General features: G+C 49.8%; 1 protein-coding gene across 4 annotated transcripts; it reads right to left on the minus strand.

Moving 5' to 3' along the window:
* Positions 1–1,591: 1,591 nt before the first annotated feature.
* KLHL33 (kelch like family member 33) lies at positions 1,592–19,722 on the minus strand. 4 transcript variants are annotated; one of them, XM_060294533.1, is made up of 8 exons: positions 16,898–19,722; positions 14,834–14,985; positions 13,990–14,079; positions 10,586–10,758; positions 9,362–10,138; positions 4,519–5,443; positions 4,236–4,403; positions 1,592–4,129 (listed from the first exon to the last, which is right to left on the minus strand). In XM_060294533.1, the coding sequence occupies exons 5-8, from the start codon at positions 10,116–10,118 to the stop codon at positions 3,577–3,579; spliced, it is 2,403 nt and encodes an 800-aa protein (XP_060150516.1). In that variant the 5' UTR covers positions 10,119–10,138; positions 10,586–10,758; positions 13,990–14,079; positions 14,834–14,985; positions 16,898–19,722; the 3' UTR covers positions 1,592–3,576. The 4 variants fall into 4 exon arrangements, with proteins under 4 accessions (XP_060150516.1, XP_060150514.1, XP_060150515.1 ...); XM_060294531.1 differs by lacking the exon at positions 16,898–19,722 and having other exon boundaries at positions 14,834–16,799; XM_060294532.1 differs by lacking the exon at positions 16,898–19,722 and having other exon boundaries at positions 14,824–16,799.
* Between the last annotated feature and the right edge of the window lie 18 nt (positions 19,723–19,740).

Below are 19,740 nucleotides of genomic sequence, written 5' to 3' on the forward strand. Positions count from 1 at the left end.
ATATATAGTATATTTGACAGGGAAAATATCTGGAGAAGAGACCAGTAAGGTTTCTATTTAAGTAGTTCAAAATTACATGGTGAGGGCTTCCCTGGTGGCACAGTGGTTGGGAGTCCGCCTGCCGATGCAGGGGACACAGGTTTGTGTCCCAGTCCGGGAAGATCCCACATGCCACGGAGCGGCTGGGCCCGTGAGCCATGGCCGCTGAGCCTGCGCGTCCGGAGCCTGTGCTCCGCAACGGGAGAGGCCACAACAGTGAGAGGCCTGTGTACCACAAAAAAAAAACAAAATTACATGATGAGTTGAGTGAAGAAAAAGATAAGAGGAGAGCAAGCTCAAGATGATTACAAAGTTTTGTGTCTAGGAAAAAGGAAAAATGATAGTGCCAACAAAGCATGATGAGTCTGAACCGATGACAGTGGTAAATCCAAGTAGAGGTGAGGGCTGCTAAAAAAAACATAATAATAATACGACTAGAACCCAGTTGAGTCATTAAGGCTTGGGATAGAGGAGAGGTGAGCTTTCTGAAGAGGATCATGAAGCAAAGTAAGAGAAGCACATGGGCAACCCAGAATTAGGCATAGGAGACTCATATAGTCCAACACACTTATTGGTATTGGACCTACACCCCCAGTTCTATCCAGTTCCTGAGTTGACCTGGAAAAGATGAGCGCAGGTGTGTAAATTCCACCTTCACCCACAAAGGAAGAGTTGAAGGAAGAGTGGGGGCAGGTAGTAGGGGAGTACATACAACACCTTAGTTCATTATCTGATTTACCAGAGATAAGAATCCTGCATCTCTAGGAACTCACCACACTGTAGCCTAATCCCTGGATTGCCATGATTGCCTGCTCCGTAGGAATGATTTCTGTCCCAATTCCTGATCCTTACTCTATTTCCTTTCTGGGGTCGAAATACTACCCTGAATCTCAGTGCACTTGCCCAGGGCCCCAGCTTGTTGCCTTGCCTGTATCAGGCCCCTCTCACTGAAGAGTGGTCCAAGAGCAAGATCAGTGTCCTGCTTCACATCAGAAACCTCCTCCTCTCTTCTCATTCTAACCACAATTTCACAAATGGACTTCCCTCGTGGTCCAGTGGTTAAGACTCTGTGCTTCCCCTGCAGGGGGCACGGGTTTCGCATGCCGTGGGGTGCAGCCAAAAACAAAAAACAAACAAAAAAACCTAAGTAATGAAAGCTAGAGCCTTTTGCAGCTAACTCCCCCATCTACATAGTTCGGGCCCTTTGGCTGTCAGCTCTGCCTGGGATGGCACCGGCCCCTCTTGGACACTATGATTTGACTTTCTGCCACCTCTTTGGATTGGAGAAGTAAGAAGAGTAGGAGAGTGTGCTATCTCTGGAGCCAGGGAAGGAGAAATGTTTAGGCCAATTTTCAAGCCAGCCAATTCCTGCAGAAAGATGAAGAAAAATGAGAATGGCCTTAGATTGTTTGATTTGGTGAGAAGTAGGTCATGGTGACAATGAAGGAGGATGGTTTCAGTAGTGTGGTGGAGACAGAAGCCAAATTACAAGGGATATTGAATGTTTCTTACAATAGAGAAACTCAGACAAGAATGATTCAGTCATGGTGAAACCTTTATTTAAGCCTGTCTTTGCATACAAATCACAGAGCATGCTCACAGAAGTTCACCCTAAAGACTCAATCCTCGTAGTTTCTCAGTGTTTCCGATTTCCTTCTTCCCTGTCTTCTTCAATCTTTCTTCTCTGTTCTCTTATATAGCCTACTTACCCCTCCTCATTTTCAGCTACGTTCCTAAACAGAGATATAGAAGGAAACCTTAATAAAATAATGAAATCTCAAAACAATAAACAAAAACATGTCAAGTCTCTCCTGGCCGGGATGAAGAAAGATGCGAGGGAGGCCCCCTCACCTCACCCTTAGCAGCATGAGAATCTAAATTAGCAAGGGTAAGAGAAAACTGACCTGCACAAAGAAGTGGCCCTTCTTTGCCTTAAGTTCAGGGGTCAGAAGTGGAAATACCAGACAGGAAAGACGTAGGGGAGTTGTGGAGGAAGAGACCATACAATTAGGTGAAAGCCACTGTCTTCAGGAAGGCTCCAGGGAAGAGAGTAGGCTGGCACAGCAGCAGAATTCTCTGAAGAATCCCTGGAATACTGACTTCCGCTTTGCTATGGAGACACAGGGCACCACATGCCCCATTTGCTTCTTTCCTCTGACTGGAATGCCTCCCTCCTTCTCTGAAGGTGAGTTTCCAGGAAGCCTTCAAGACCCAGTTCAATCTACACCCATCTGATGATGCCTTCCTAACAGAAGTCTTCCCTGGACAGAGTTCCCTCCTCCATCCTCTGGGCTCTCATACCTTCAACTACGAGGCACGTGAGGTACGCGGCTCTCGGGAGAGGCATGAGGCAAGTGTCCATACCTCTAAGTCCACTGTCAAACTTGTATTTGCTTACAAGTCTGTGTGCTGGTCGGGAGCTCCCTGACCTTGGGATCCTTAGTGCCCCACATCGTACCCGGCACACAGGAGATAATTAATAACTGTGAGGGAGAAAGGAGAAAAGATAGAAGAGAGCAAAAAAAAAGGGAAGGAAAAGCAGGGTGGAGGAAGAGAGAGAGGAAACATCTGACTCAACTTTCCCTGGCCAAGAAAAAGGGAAATGGATTCAAAAAACTCTGGAAGAAAGGGACAAAGGAACCACTTTTCTGGGCCTCCTCTGCCTTTTACTCTTCTCTCTGCCACTTCCTCTCACAACTTAGGACCCACACCACACTGTACTGTTTTCTCTCCTGATCCCTCGATTCACCCCAAAGGGAAGGAAAGAAGCCAGCCAAGCTCCTGACTTCTCCCACCCCATGCCCTCAAATCCTGTTTCATCCCTTTGCCGCCATGGGCGCCTCCCTCCTTCCCGTCTTCATCTTCCCCGCCTGCAGCACTCCCACCTCGTCGCCCTGGCATCTCGGGCCCCTGTGCTGTGCCGGGTCCAGACAGGAGCATCCTCCTCAGATTGAAAACCAAGAGGCTCTTAGGGGCAGCCTGTGCTGTATGGCTGAGGAAACGCTAGACTGGGTCTACAAGTTTACCCGAGAAAGAACCTTTTCAGGAGGGTTTGGGTGTCCCAGGGATTGGAGAGTAAAGAGAAGCAGCAATCGCAGTCCTTCCCCCACACTCCTCAGCTCTTTCACGGATGGCCTCTCCACGTTTTTCTCCTTCGTCCATTGATCAGAATATCATTTTCCCAACTGACCTCTCATGGCCCCTACACCTTGGCCATTGACGCTTCTTGACTGTCTGCCCAGCCAGATGCACTTTCCCCACCAAGAATCTAAACCTTGTACAGTTGCCCCTGGGTCTCCTCTCCTTACCTAGGTATTCAGCTGCCTCTCCTTCCCCAACGCTCTTTCCCTAGGAATTCCAGAACCACCTTTTCCTCAATGCAGATCATACATACAAAAGCTGTGTGAGTTGTAAAGCACTGTGCTAGAATGAAACATGAGCATGAATAAAGCCTTCTCTTTATCCCTGCCCCCATCATTTCTATCCTCTCAAAATGTTTCTTATCCCTTCCTCACGCCATCCACCGCCACTCCCCCTTCACCCGGCAGGTTTAGTTTGGTGTCGTGTGGGAACCAAAGCTATTTGCTGCACGGTGGGCAGTGTCAGGATGCAGGCAGGCATCTCAGCCCGAGGCCTCGGCAGAGTTCCCAGGCACAGCCATCGGCCCAGGCCAGGACAGAAGGCGTGGATAAGGTGGGAGGGGGCATAAGTACGGTGGCTGTAGCCCCCCAGCACCAGTAGCTCCCCCTGCAGCACAGCGCCTGCAGCCCCGACGTGGGGCGAGGGCAGGGGGCTCAGGTGAGTCCAGCTATCGGTCCTTGGTTCATAGGCCTCGAAGCTCAGCAGGTCCCCAGTCTCACCTAGCCCACCCGCTACATACAGCCGCCCACCCAGAGCAGCCATGACGTGGCCAGCCCGAGGTACCCCCATAGGGCTCAGAAGTGTCCCCGGCTTCTCAAGTTTGGGGTCATAGTGCAGCAACGAGGCCAGGTACTGGCCAGTCCCACTGCAGCCGCCGCTCACGTACAGCTGGCCCTCCAAAACAGCAGCTGCGTGGGCAAAGCGTGGTGCTGGAAGAGCAGGTGCCGGCCTGTGGGAGAACAGGGCACGTGATCAGGCAACAGTCATCTTCTGTTCTCCTCTTCCAAGACTCCTAGCCTCTCCCTGATGCCTGAAACACCCCCTTCCCTGCTCACCTCCAGATATTGAGCTTGGGGCTATAAGTCTCCACAGAGCTGAGGGCAACACCACTGTCTCGTCCACCCAGGGCATAAAGCAGTCCATCCAGCACCACCAGGGGGAAAAAGCTCCGAGCCTGGCACAAAGGTGCCATCTCCTCCCAGTCCTCTTGCCTGGGGTCCCACCTGGACACAGTGGGACAAGAGATGGGAAGAGTGACCCTGGGAGTCTGCGGTTGGCTGGGCTGCCAACCTCCCGCAGCTGCCCACCTTGGGACCGGCCGCTCTCAGGGGGCCATACCTGAGAGTCGAAGCCAGGGTGTTAGAGTGGCCGTAGAAATCCTGTCCGCCACACACGTAGAGCTCACTTCCTGCTAGGCTCGCAGCCCCGTGCCGAAAGCGCCCGGGGGCAGGCAGGGCAGGCAGCCGTCCCCACTCCACAGTTCGAACCAGTCCTACGCCGCAGCGAAAGGCCCGGGCCCACCACACTCCTCGGGACGGCTGTCTCGTGGCCATGTCTGATCTGAGCCCGTCCCCGCCAATCACTACTAGTGCCTGGTCAGGCTCCCTCCGCCTCTCTTGTCCTGGAACCTCAGCCTCCACCATCAGCTGACGCAGTAGGTCCGGGCTCAAGGGTGGAGGCAGCCTGGCCGCTCTTACCCTCCGCAGCTCCCTGGTGGACATACGGCCAAAGCGGACGCATCGAAGCAGGGCCTTGGCCTCTGACTCCTGGGTGTCCGGGTTGGCAGCTAGCCAACGCAGTGCAGCCACAAAGGCCTCGAACTCCTCCTGCAAGTGTAGCTCATCGCTGTCCAGGAGCTCAGCCAGGCAGGCGACCGGTAAAGATGGGAAAGTGGAGCACAAAGCCACAGCAGGCAGGTGGGTGAGGAGGTAGTGACGGGCTTTGCTCCAGAGCCTCTCCAGCCCAGGGGCTTCAGCCATGGGGATCAGGGCCAGGCAACGGGCAGGGTTGAGGCCTTGTGCCAAGGCTCTCTGGCACAGAGCCAGGCAGGAAGAGCTCTGGTACCGCAGAGCAGCCTGGGTGGCTCTCAGCAGTCCTGGCCACCTTGCCCGCACAACCCCAGAGTAGGCAAAGGAGACAAGGAGCCGCAGGTCCTGGGCAGAGATGGTATGCAGAGACACCTCTGTGCCCTGGGATTCCCTCATCCCGCTCAGGAGCATGGCCCCAAAGAACTCACTGCCACAGGCGAGGGCTGCTCGGTGCACTGCAAGAGGGAGAAGCAGAGGGGGACCCAGAGTGTTGCAAACTGCAAGGCACTCCCCTGTCTTCACAGCCCCAACTTTGGGCCAACCACCCAAGACCACAGGCCAAACTGCGGTATATGCACCAGAACCACGTGGGGTGCTTGTTACAGTGAAGGTTTCATGGACCCACCTCCAGAGATTCTGATTCAGTAGCTCTAGACGGAGACCCTAGGAATTTGTGTTTTCACATATTCAAGCACCCTGCATGATTCTCATGTTAGTGGCCTGAAGACACTTTGAAAAACATTGCTTTAGTCTTCCTGATGCAGGCCAATTAGAGAAAGGGTCTTGAGCAATCAAGTGAAGATGCTACAGAGAACATTTGCTAAGAGGGGGTACAAGATAAACTGCAAAGACCGGTGTGCAACTTATGTAGGTCTTTCTATATTGTGCACAGAATAAAGTTCTTTACAATTATAAGAGCCACTGACGTCAGCCATTCTGCTAGTCAGATTTTACTCAGAAAGTGGTACCACACTCAGGAATGGTTGTGAGCCACACTCATCTAACTGCCATCTCCTCTTACCCAAGATTTAGTGCTTGTAAACGGGAAGCCTTCAAAATCACCTGCTTCAATTGCTCCTTTTAAGATATGGAAACTGAGTCCTAGTGAAAGGCAGTGATTCATTTTCTATCTCCATGCAGGGGCTGTCTGGGCAGATCACTGTAACTGATGTCAGGCTGCAGTGAGCATACTTGTGTATCAGTTCCCTGCTTATCTGCATGGCCCTTGTGACTCTGAAAATATCCTATTCAAAAATGCTATTAAATAACTAGACCTGGGCTTCCCTGGTGGCGCAGTGGTTGAGAGTCCGCCTGCTAATGCAGGGGACACGGGTTTGTGCCCTGGTCCGGGAGGATCCTGCATGCCGCGGAGCGGCTGGGCCCGTGGGCCATGGCCGCTGGGCCTGCGCGTCCGGAGCCTGTGCTCCGCAGCGGGAGAGGCCACAGCGGTGAGGGGCCCGCGTACCGCAAAAAAAATAAAATAAAATAACTAGACCTTATATGCTCCCTAATGTAACTCAATTTGAGGCAGTTGGCATCAAGTATGGAGTATCCTTACCAAAATATTTAACCGAAATCTAATCAAACCTTCAGATCTAAATTCAAGTTTATAGGAAATTGAGAGGCTGAAAGAATGAGTTAAACAAAACCATGAGGGAAAATGCTTACAAATCTAGAACATGGAGCACTCTATAGGACAACTAATCTTGTTTCTTCAATAAGTCATAAAAAAGGGAGAGAGGACTGTACGAGAGTAAAGGAAGCTTAAGAGACATATATCTGAGTTCAGTGCAAACCTTGATTGGCTCCTGGGTTGAACAGAGCAGCTCTAAAAGACACATTTTTGGACAAGTGGGAAAATTTCAATGTGGACTATGCGATATTAAGAAATCATTGTTAATTTTGTTAGATATGATAAATTGTGGTTACATGAGAAAATGTCCTCTTTTAGAGAGACACATACCCAAGTATTTGTGAGTGAAATGTCTGAGATTTACTTTAAACTTCAGCAAAAAATAAATAAAGAAATGAAACAAATATAGTAAAATGTTAATTGTTAAGCCTGGGTGATGGGTGTTTGAGTGTTCATCTTAATATTCTCTTTTCTTTGCTATGTTTGAAATGCTTCATAACAGAAAAGAGAGGAGGACTTCCCTGGTGGCACAGTAGTTAATAATCCACCTGCCAATGCAGGAGACATGGGTTCGATCCCTGGTCCAGGAAGATCCCATATGCCACGGAGCAACTAAGCCCATTCACCACAACTACTGAGCCCGCATGCCACAACTACTGAAGCCCGTGCACCTAGAGCCCGTGCTCCACAACACGAGAAGCCACCGCAATGAGAAGCCCCCGCACCGCAACAAAGAGTAGCCCCACCCGCTGCAACTAGAGAAAGCCTGCGCACAGCAACGAAGACCCAACACAGCCAAACATAAATTAATTGATTAATTATTTTAAAAAAAAGAGGGGAAATGCTTCTAGAAGTCCTCTCAGGCAGGTCACACAGACCCAAGCTCCCAGTGAGCCTGATGAACCTCAGGCTGCTTTGATCAGTTGCAGCATGTTCACTTCTCTCAAAGGGCAGGTGATATCGGCGTGGCTTTCCACTGTCTTTTTGAGCAGTAGGTAGTAGCTTGGTGCTTCCCAAGCTGTCACATTAGTGACAGCTTCCATATTGCCTGAGAAAATCTGCATTCCGTAAAGCAGGTAAGCCATCTCATCTTCCATACCATCAATCAGACTATAGCTCAGAGCCACTGACAAAGGATTCACAACCACTTGTATTTTGTGCCCCTTCTCACTCATCATTATTCCTTAGAATTTTAAGTGACAGGTTTCCACCACTAAGTTGGAATGTTTCTTAAAGGAAGTGAAAGCAGTGATATTGAATACAAGGATGTTTAAATTCCAAACCCTCGTGAGAATTTTATAACTATGAAATTTTAAATTCCCCCTGCATCTAGTGCTATTGGAAATGATAACAAACACTTTAGAAGTCTGTTATGGACTGAGTGTTTGTGTTCCCCGCCCCCACCAAATTCATATGTTGAAGCCCTGATCTCCAACGTGATAGTATCTGTAGGTGGGGCCTTTGGGAGGTAATTATGTATGAGAGTAGAAACCCTCATGAATGGGATTAGTGCCCTTATGAGAGGAGACATGAGAGAGATGATCTCCCTCTCTCTCTGCTGCGTGAAGATACAGTGAGAAGGTGGTCATCTACAAACCAGAAAGAGGGCCCTAACCAGAACCTGACCTTGCTGACACCCTGATGCAGCCTCCAGAGCCATGACAAATAAATTTCTATTGTTAAACCACCCAGTCTGTGGTATTTTTGTTAGAGCAGCCCAAGGATCCTTTTCCTTTGGGGAGTCCCAGAAGCACTTTGGGTGCCAGTCATTCCTCCAATGAGCAGTAGCTATGTGACTTTGGACTTGTCTTAAAGACTGATTTCCTTATCAATAAAGTGTAAGAGCTGAACTAGATAATATCTAAACAAATCCCTTTTAATGTTAAACTTTTATGTGTCTGCACTCTGACTCCATTTGCCAGGTGCTATGTGTCTTTGACTTGACTGCATAGGAGGCAATGCATGACCTAGTGACAGCAGACTGGGTTAGTGGAGGTGGGCCTGTATCCTGGTTTTCACCTGTTAACATCTCTGAATTTAATATTCTTTATCTGCACCCAGGGATAATGATATCTAACTCACTAGTTTTCAGTGAGATGAAAAGAGATGGCATGTGTAAAAGAAATTCCTGGTACCCAGTACCTCACTAAATGTTAGTAGAATCTGAATAAATCTCAACTTATTCAACCCTCTTCAGCTTTCCTGGTGATGAGCAGAGTTAACTTCAAAGTGCCATGAACTGGTAGCCTTAAGATTCTGGCCAAACAGTACCAGACCTTGCTCACTAGCTGTGGGGTCCACGTCTGCCATGGTGTCAAGCTCACTTAGGGGAAAGGACACACTGAATTTTTCCACTGTGTTCCTCTGGCTTTTCCTGTGTCCTAAATAGAAGATGCCAAGAAGGGCCTTTGGTTAATCTTTGTTTGAGTCAATCACCTCCTGCTTGTTCTACTGGCATGGACTATATACCCTTAGCTCCAGCCAGCTGACTGTAAATTTCTTGTTTCTGGGCACAGGGAAAGCCACAGCATAAATCTGTCAGTGCTCTTAAGAAAACAACTCAACTGCGCATGCTCCATTCTCAGTGGGTCAGGAGAGGTGCCAAAGGTCACCCTGGGGAAATTCTGACCGCAGCAGGGATCAAAACCACTATGGTAGGGACCGAACCACCCGCTGCTTGCACACACCATTTCAGGTGGCATATGCGCCTGCATTAATGTAATGCCCCACAGACCCTCACCCCGCAGCCGGCAGCCGTCTGCCTCCAGCTCCAGGTCACACCCGATGCCTTCTTGGTACAGGAGCTCCATGGTGCGCAGGTTCTCTCTCAGTTCCTCTGCCTGGCTGGGCTGCTTTTCATCTTCCCGGGTGCTTCCAGCCCCCTCGCGTCCCCACTGGGCCGCAGCCTTCACCCGGGGTGCGCCCAGGGCTTCAGCCGCGACCAGCACATCCTCCCGTGGGGCGGGTCCCAGCACCCCCTCATAGGCAAAGGTCAGCACGGCCTCCCAGGCCCCGGGGGTTACATCCAGGCTGAGGGGGCATTGCAGACCTCTGCTGCCCAGCAACCTGCCTCTGAAGAGGCTGCTGACTGCAGCCAAGATCACCCGATGCACCCCGTATACTCGCCCCCCGACTGACACGTCTTCATCCAGCAACAACCTCTGCTCTCGCAGCCGCTGTGCCTCCGCGAAAAACTGGCTGGGATGCGCCTCGCTGTGCAGCTCCTCGGGTTCCTCTGCGTCTTCTCCGTCCTCATCCTCTTCCTCCTCCTCTTCTTTCTCTAGGGACAAGGCTGGAGAGGGAAGGCTCCCCGGGGCCATGGGCCTGGGGCCAGGCTCTTCCAGAGGAAAGGGAGGCAAACCAGGATCCTGGTCTGGGGACGGAGGCCAGGAGGGGGTTCTCCTGGTGGGCAAAGGGAGGCCAAGGCCGTCCTTCTGGACTGGAAGAGAGACTTGTTCAGGGTCTGAGGGACGATGTGCCGAGTCCGAGACGCTCATGGCCCAAGCTCACTGGATTGCTGCAGGTAAGCAGAGGAAAGAGAAGAGAGGGTAAGAGCTGGGCCCACAGAGGCCAGAGGAAGCCCTGCCTTCAGTCCGGCGACATGTCAGTCCCTCTTCCTACTTCAACCCCCTCCCCCCATCCCAGGGCTCGAGCGTGTAGGCCACACCACGCGACTCTGCGGTTCCCCAGGTGCAGCAAAGCACGCAAGATCTATGTGTAAACATCCAGTACCCGGAACTGTACCCTGCCCGTCTTGCCCCCATGCCAGTAGTCACCCTCCTAAGACACCAGCGTTCTGCTTGCCCTCTCACTTGAGCCTGCTCTACTCCTGACAGTGTGGCAGAGGGAACGCGCCCCCGGGGCCCCGTCCCTGACCGAACCCAGCTAATTATAGGCAGTGCTGGCAGGCTGGGGACTGGTCTCCAGGTGCCCAAACTCTGACACCCAATCCCCTGGGCCTGACCTGATATGACCTCCTCTCCCCTTCCACTTGTAGGTCATGCCCTGGTGCTGAGCGAGGCAAATTCAGAAGCCAAGTAGGATGTGGGGATCTGGTGGAGTGAGCCAGGCCAGAAAGGCTTCCTTCACTGGACTGGGCTGGAGGGGGTGCGTGAAGAAAGTCTGGACTCTGCACACCTGCAGGAAAGTGGGGAGAAAGAGTGAAGCGTGTGTTTGGGGTCAGTCCTGGCCTTTGTTGATTTTTCTGTGCATGATAAAGCTGGGACCCTGGAGCGAACAATCCTGACGTGAAACTCAAATATAACCCATCCATCTGGTCCAACAAGGGCAGAGGAGTGTGGGAGTTGAAGGGGCATGGGTCAGGGCTACCGACCACGGGTGACCCACCCGTAGCGAGGGGTTTCCTCCCTGTGCCAACGTGGAGTTGGTGGTGAGAGAGCCAAACCCAACCCTCGGGCTGCACTCCTCCAAATGGGTAAACAGAGAGGCAGCCCATGGTTGTCCTGGCTTGTGAAATGGGCAATAGTGACCAGCCTCTGTGTGGATCTTCTTATGGCCTCCCCTTTGCAAGACAAGGTGGCCAACACCTTGGGCCCCCACCAGGAAGAGGAGGAACCGCTATCTGGCAGAGACAAACCCCAGGTCAGCCTCTGCCCTCCCTCTGCCAACAAGGACAAGGACACTGGACCCTGATCTGCGTTCTCTGCCAACCCCATGGTCCTGGGACAGCTCCACCACAGCCATGTGTCTCTGGAGGCTCTGCTCGGCTCCACCATGGCAGGACCCATACCCCACAGCGAATCCCCGAAGGTTGGATGAAACCTGCTCTTCTGTGCAATCGTCCACCCTCCATTAAATGTGTTATGGCTGACCTCCCCCCATAGCACCTCCAGGTCTGTTGGCCGTCCTTCTTGTTGCTGACCTGCTGATTGGGGCAGGGTCTTGGCATCTCAGCCAGGGGACAGTATTACTTCCACCTCTGCTTAGGAGCCCCATGTGGAGCCATACTCCCCAAAAATGATGTGGAGAATTCGGGGGCCAGGCCTGGCAAGGCCCCATTGGCTTTATCTGGGTCATGGGAGTCATGGTAACGGATTGGTGCTTAGGGTTCCCAAAGGTTCGGGATGGAAGCAGGGAAAGAGAACTTCGCTCCAGAGGACAGTCTCAAGGGTCCCTCCGAGGGTGAGAGGAAAGGGCTGAGGGTGACCGTGACTCCTCCCTCCCTGATGATCAGGGGCATCATCCTCTACCTGCAGCTGCCTTGGATCACTGCTCAGGCTGGCATAGGTGTGGGCTCAGCACTCTGCTAGACAGTAGGAAGGGATTTGGGACTCGGCCTCAGTGAATTAAAGGAGCCCCATTCCCATCCCACTCCAGGGCTCAGATTGCTCGTTACCTTGCTCTCGGCTTCAGTCACTACTATCAACAGCCTGTCTATCTCAGCCATCTCCACCAATGGCAAAGTCAAGGCTGGTGAGTCTGTTGTGACTCCATGACCTCTTAGGGCCCCCGGTCCTGTTGGGAGTTGGTGAGACCGATTGACTCTTCTTTCCTCTCCTCTCAGGTGGTACCTACTTCCTTGTCTTGCACAGCCTGGGTCTGGAGCTTGGCAGTTCCACTGGAATCATATTTGCTTTCTCCTAGGCAGTAGCTGTGGCTGTGCATACAGTGGGCTTCACACAGACCCTTTTGGACCTGTTCCGGGTGATGCCCATTCCCTTCCTTCATGCATCCTTTTCTCAAGTCAGCTGACCACCCAGCTTGCATTTTCGTGGCTCCAGCCTGGGCAAGTCATTTTAAGAATCAGATGTACCAATTAAAAATCTCTGTGACTGGGCTTCCCTGGTGGTGCAGTGGTTGAGAGTCCGCCTGCCGATGCAGGGGACACGGGTTCGTGCCCCGGTCCGGGAAGATCCCACATGCCACGGAGAGGCTGGGCCCATGAGCCATGGCCGCTGAGCCTGCGCGTCCGGAGCCTATGCTCCGCAATGGGAGAGGCCACAACAGTGAGAGGCCCACGTACCGCAAAAAAAAAAAAAAATCTCTGTGACCCCCTACCTCTGTGTTCTGCCCTTCCAGGAGCATGGGGTGCAGCTACCAAACATGGATCTTGAAAATGAGTTTCGGGTGGTGGGCCTGGTGACCATGACTATCCTTGTAGGCGTTGGCACTGGCAGGCGTGGAGTGGGAGTCCAAGGCAGGCGAGGGGGAATTGAGCTGGGGGTGAAAAGACTAAGGGGATGGCAGTGAGAGCTGGACAGATCAGGAAGGGGCGGAATGTGGGGAGATGTGGGATTGTGTGCGTGGGTAGTTGACAAAGCAGATTTCCAGGGACCCAGACCTGAAGCTAGCCGGTTCTGCTGGGAGAGACTCCACATGCCAGTTTTTGAAGGGGAAAGTAAGGAGGACTCCTTCTGAGGATCTGTTGGGATGAGCACTAGACATGACTACCAGATGAGAAATGCCCTGCTTCTTGCTCCCAGTATTTACAACGTTGATATTCACCCCTCTGGCATGGGAAGGGATGCTTTGTAGTTTGAGGCAAGAAGGAAAAGGACACCCATTTAGCCACATTCCTTTATGGGAGGAGGTTGGTAGGAAACAGAACGAGAGGACTGGAGAGAAGAGTGAAGATGAGACAAGGAAAGTGAGGAGGAGAACTACCTCCCTTCCACTCACCTCTCTGTCTCTGTCCCTTCTTCCCTCCCTCTTTCTCCCTCTCTCTGTGGAGGGGGGTGGCGTCACCCAAGGTATTACAGGCCCAGATTTTCTTCTTCTTCCTGATCTTCCTTTCTCTTACCAACTACCTGCTGGGGACTTCCTCCCCACAAACCCCAGCCAACAAGCCACTGGCTTCTTTGGGTACCAAGGTGAGACAGTGGGAAACTGACTGAGAAATCTGTCCTCCTCAGAAAAGAACCCTCAACTTCTGATTCTGTATGTCAATCACAAGTTGGCCATCAGACCACTCAGAGCCCTGTTAAGTCCCTGGGCCAAAAATCCCTTATGCTTCCCAGCCTAACCTAAGTCACTGACACTAAACTGGGTAGAGGGGTAATAATTTGGGCTGAACAGAGGAAGGCAGGAGGTGCTCCTCAAAACCTCATCTTTTCTCTCTGTTCCTTTCTGTAGAAAGCATTTTCTTCCATAATATTGTCCCGCAGTGGTGGGCACGGTCCAGAGGGCAGTTTCCTTGGTATGTTTTCCATCTTCTTCTCCTCAGCCACTGGGGTACTCACCAGGACCAGTATCTCTAGGGACCTCAAGGTGACACAGATGTCCAGGCTTGGAGCACTCTATCACCCCTCTTCCCTCTCCACTGATGGTTCAACTTCTGTTCCCAGGACCCTGCTGCAGCTGTCCCCCAAAGGAACCATCCTTGCCATCACGTGGACCATACTTTCCTACCTGGGCATCTCTGCCACAGTTGGTAAGGCCCTCCACTCCTGCCTTCAGTGCAGAATGACCTGGAACCCTGGTTTCCGCTTCTCTGAGGGGCTAGGTGATGAAATGAGCCAGAGGCATTCATCAATTACATTAAAAGTAGCTTATATGCAGGTAGGCCCCCATCCCCTCCTTCACCAGTTCTCTCCATCCCTCGTTTCATTAATGAATTGTATAGTGCCCTTTGATTATCAGATTTGGTTGTCCCCCCCAACCCCACGCACACACACTTCCATTACCCGCTTTGGCACTGGTGGTACCTAGACAGTCCTACTGCTTTGGGTTGGGGTTCTCTTCCCATGAAGGAGTGTTTGTGTCCTAAATCTCATTTCCAGGCTCCTGTATGATTTGAGATGTTTTAGGACATAGGACCGACCTGGGTGTGCAGAGTGGGAGCTGCCTAGGGTCAGAGTGCCAGTATGGCTAGTACTTCGGCAGATGTTGAGAGCCAGGGTCTTGCCTCTATGGGCTCTCTGATTACTACCAGGTGAGTGAACCAGAGGGGAAGGTTAGAGAGATAAAGCCCACTGCCCGACATAGAGTAGATGCTCAAAAAACAGTAATGACTTAAGTGGATTCATGTAGGAGGAGCCGAAATCTGATGGAAGAGGAGTTTCTGTGGCAGGGGTGGTGCTGGCTGTGGGGAGACAGTGGCTAATGTCTACCTACATCTGAACAGGTTTATGGTTACCAGTTTGAAAGAAATGCCAGCTGGGCAGCAAAACAGAAAAACTAAAGAGTGAAGAAGCCCTATTATCCCTAAATCCCCAAGGACAGAAATTTCAGAGGATGACATACTTTCTGTTACCTTCTGTATCTGGGGTTTCCTTTCTCTGTAGCCAAAAGGCTTTTGAAGACTTGGTGGTCTTACAGCAGGTGCAGAAGCCACCACCAAAGGAGAACTTGGCATCTACCTCTCTCAACACTCCTGCTCCCTCAGGCTACATCCCTGAGCAGGACCTGAAGACAAACCAAAAGCAGGTAGTTATACAGGAACAGGGCTGTTAAAGTGGGCGCAGTCGTCCCAGAGTACAAACTGACAATGGCGCTCACCTCGTCCCTGCTCACTTTTCCTAACCATGCAGTCAGAGTGGCACATGTGCCTTCATAAAGTCGTATGGCAATATTCATGCCTTCATGAAGTCCTACGGCTGCCCTCACAGTCATGAATCTGGGAAGATTTCAAACTGCAGGGGCATAGAGCTCAGGGGTAGGACTAGTCCAATGGCTAGAGAAGCTGAGGAACAGGTTCCATTTCGTACATAACAGGAGCCTACCTGTGATCCCTCAGTCAGCCTGCCCTGGGGCCCTATACATGACCTGGCTGGAGATGCTGTCTAGGGGCCTGACATCCCCCATCGCCTTCATTTGTTGAAATCAGCAGCACACACTCACCCTATACTGTCAGTGAGACTCAGGAGGAAAGACAGCTAGGAAGAGGAGTCCATAATTTAGGACTCAAGGAGCCAAGATTTTAATCTCTCGGCTCCACAAACTTTTTTGAGTCCACCCTTGGGTAGCCCAAAGCTTTGGACACACAAGGATTTTACAACAGCCCAAGGCTTCCTAGGGAGAGAACTCCCCGACTACGCAATACGAACTGCGGCTGCAGTGCCAAAGAAGGTCCTTCCTCCACAATCCATTCCACCCCATAACATTAATAAAAACTTACAAATAAATACCTGAGGCTGTGTAATAACATACTTGAAAACTCCCGAAGCCTAGAAAAACAGATTATTCCTGTTCTCAAATATATTCAACAAGAATTTATCTTCTATCTTCCATCTCGAAGTTTCTACTTTAAACCTCCACGCCTTAATGCATTTCAACCCATTTATGTGTCTATCCTTTGTAAATGAAAAAAAAAGTATTTATCATCACTTTCTACTTAGTAAGTAATCAGAAACTTCCTCTTTTCCCAAGCTTATGTAATCCTAATTTTTAAAATCTTTTAGCTCAAGTCTTACCTTATAGTCCTTTGATTATTTCTTTGGTTTAGTTCCTCATCAGCTTATATATTCATTCAGCAAATACTAACTGAATGTCCACTATGTGCCAGACCTTTTTTAAGTACTGGGAGATGATATGCCAATGAATAAAACAAGCTACACCTCCCCTCAGGGAGTTTATATTCCAACAAGAGATAAACAATGAACATAATAAAAACAACTATTAGATTACAAGGTGCTGAGTGCTACGAAGAGAAATAAAACAGGGGAGTAGGCTAGAAAGCGCTAGAGGAGTACAATTTTAAGTAGGGTTGTCAGAAAGCCCTCATGAAAAAAAGTTGAGCAGACTTAAAGACTATATCTCCAGAAAGAGCTTCCCAGGCAGAGGGAGCAACAAGTCTAAAGGCCTTGAGGGGCAGCACACCTTCAGTGTTTAAGGAAGAACAAAAGGCCAATGTTGCTGGAGCAGAGTGAACAAGGAGATAAGTAGCAGGAAGTGACGTCAAAGCATTACTTGAGGAAGGGTGGGGCAAGTTATGGAGGCTTTTACAGGCCTTTAAGGGGCTCTGGGTTTTATTCTGAGGTAGGAAAACACAGAGGGTTTTGAGAAGAGTGACATAATCTGGCTTCCGTGTTAACACTATTCACTCTGGCTGCTGTGTTGAGAATTGACTGTAAGGGGGAAATGGTGGAAGCAGGTAGACCAGCTACGGCAATAATTTTGGACAGCAGTCCCCACCATTTTGGCATCAGGGACCAGTTTCGTGGAAGACAATTTTTCCAGCCTGTAATGCAAGCGATGGTTCAGGTGGTAACCCGAGCGATGGGGGCAGGGGGTGGGGGTGGGGGTGTGGGGGGGGGTGGAGCAGCAGATGAAGCTTCGCTCCCTCACTCGCCCACCCCGCCCTCCCGCCACTGCTCACCTCCTGCTGTGCAGCCCGGTTCCTAATAGGCCGCTGACAGACCGGTACCAGTCCATGGCCCAGGGGTTGGGGACCCCTGATCTTGGAGGCAGAAAATTCTGGCTTGGGCTAGGGTGGCAGCAGAGAAGTGACCAATTGGATTCTGGATGTATTCTGAAGGTAAAGTCAACGTGATTTGATGAATTGGAGGAGATGAAAAAGAGGGGCCAAAGATAATACCAAGACACTTTAACATGAACAACTAGAAGGATTGAGTTGTCATTACTTGAAATAGGAAAGACTGCAGCAGTAAGCTGGGGAGAAAGTAAGTTCAGTTTCGTATATGTTAAATTTGAGATGCCTATTAAGCATCCGAGTCGAGATGCCAAGAGCAGCTAGGTATTCAGAAGTCCTGATTGGAGCTAAAAATATGGGAAGTCATCCACACTGAAATGGCTCTAATGTGTAACACTGGCTGAAATCACTCCAGGTATGTATGTAAACAGAAAAGCAGTCCAGACTGAACTCTAGAGCACTACGGAGATGAGGAGAAACCAGCAGACTAAGAAAGAGTACTTGGTAAACTAGGAGGCAAACCAGAGAACATGTCCTAAGGCCAAGTAAAGACAATGTTTCAAAGAGGGGGTGTCAAATGCTGCTGATAGCCTGTGCAAGATAAAGCAGAAGATGCCATTAGATTTAGGTTTGTGCAAGTCCTTGGTGACCACGATGAGAACAGTCGTGCTGCAGTGGACTGAATAGGGAATTGGTGGGAAGTGGAAAAGACTCTTTTAAGATGTTCTGCTATAAAACAGAGCAGAATAAACAAACTACAAGGATATACTGTACAGCACAAGAAATACAGTGAATATTTTATAACTTTAAGTGGAGTATAACCTATAAGAATACTTACTAAATCACTATGCTGTACATCTGAAACTAATATTGTAAGTCAACATAATTCAACTTAAAAACTTAGTAATAAAATGTTTTTAAAAAATTGACCAGGAAAATTGGAAGCAACTGGAAGGGGAAATGGGGTCAAGAGAGGTTTATGTCTTTGTAAGGTAAGAAAAATGACAGTATATTTGTGTGCCAACAGGATATTCCAGGAGAGAAAGGGGAATACTGACGCTACAGAAAAGGAGGGAGAACTGTTGAAAGATGTCCTTGAAAGCCAAATGATGGGACTGGCTGGACAGGAGCCTGGACAGTTTGTTTAGAGCAGCATCTCTCAACCTTGACGCCAATGACATTTAAGCCCAGACGGTTCTGTTGTGGAGGGCTGTTCTGTGCATCGTAGGCTATTTTGCAGCATCTCTGGCCTCTACCCAGCAGCACCACCTCCTTTTGGTTGTGATCAACCGAATGTCCTCTGGGAGCAAACTCAGTCCCAGTTGAGAATCCCTGGTATACAATAACAAGAGAGAAAGCAGAGCTTACAGGTATAAATGCTGGAAGGTATGTAGGTATAGTGGTAGGAGCTTGTGAACCTTTTCTGATTGTTTCTATTTTCTACCAAAGTAACACTGAGAATGAGGGATGTTGGAGATTTAAGAGATCAGAAGCAAGGGCAAGTGGAGAATTCCCTGGCGGAGTGGTTAGGACTCCAATCCCGCAAGCCATGCAGCATGGCCAAAAAAAAGGAAGGGCAAGTAAAAGGCCCAGGGGATATTGCTAGTAGCATAAAGGACTCACTCAAGTTTTATGGTAATGAATTTAAAGACAAGGCAACCTGTTTCTTCCCAGCCCTTTCAGCTGCATGGATCTAGGAGTAAAGTTGGTGAAGAGTTGAGTGTGACAAAAGCCAGAGAAGCAAGGGAGGTAAGCCCTTAACAAAGGGCTCATGACTGGAATTTAGTGGGAGGAGGGAAGTGAAGGCATGTGGAATAAACTGGAAAGATAGGAAGTAATGGTGGGAGGGTGGGATGTTTGAGATTGAGATATGGAGTAGTGGTAGGTCTAGAATATGACCAAGGGAATGAGTAGCTGAAGTGGGGGTGGAGGACAAGATCACTGGAGGAGCAAAGAACTGAGACCAGAGTGTTAGAAAGATTATCTACACGGATATTTAAATCACCAAGATTTATGACAGGTACTGACTTGTGTTTCAAAGCTGAGGTATGTTAGAGATGAGAGAGAATAGTCTTAAAAATAGTATGAGGAAGGGACTCGCCTGGCGGTCCAGTGGTTAAGACTCCATGCTCCCAGTGCAGGGGACCGGGGTTCGATTCCTCGTCAGGGAACTAGATCCCACATGCCGCAACTAAGAGTTCGCATGCCACAACTAAAGATCCTGCATGCCGCAACGAAGACCCAGCACAGCCAAATAAATAAATATTAAAAAATATACAGTATAAGAAAAAATGCGGACACCTGTACTGCCTCCAGGCCCAGTGGTACAATGGGTGTGAGAGAAACCACCACCACTACTAAAAGAAGCAGAGTCCTCAGGAGAAATCAGGGCTCAGAGCAGGACTATAAAAAGGGAACATACAGAGAAAAGGTTGAGCATACGTGGGATTTTTGCTAATGACTGGCTGTTAATTTCAGAGATGTGTATACCTGGGGCCCGCCCCCTCAAGCTGCCAATGGAAATGTCTGTAGGCCTAAGGGTTTGGAAGAGGGATGGTTTTACTTTTGAGTTATAAATTAGCATGAAATTACACCTGGCTTCAGGCTATTTTCAGGGAAATTCTGAGTACCTATACTTCAAAGAATTTAAATGAGATGATAAATGTAAAGCAATTAGCATAAGATCTGATGCTAAAATAGTATCAATGATAATAGCATTACTAAGAAGAGATTAGAATATCTAAGAGATTCCCCTCAATTTTAGCTCCAGAGCAGCAGCTCCCAAGGCA

Source organism: Globicephala melas, chromosome 2, assembly GCF_963455315.2.
Source record: "Globicephala melas chromosome 2, mGloMel1.2, whole genome shotgun sequence".
In the NCBI taxonomy this organism is placed as follows: Eukaryota; Metazoa; Chordata; class Mammalia; order Artiodactyla; family Delphinidae; genus Globicephala; species Globicephala melas.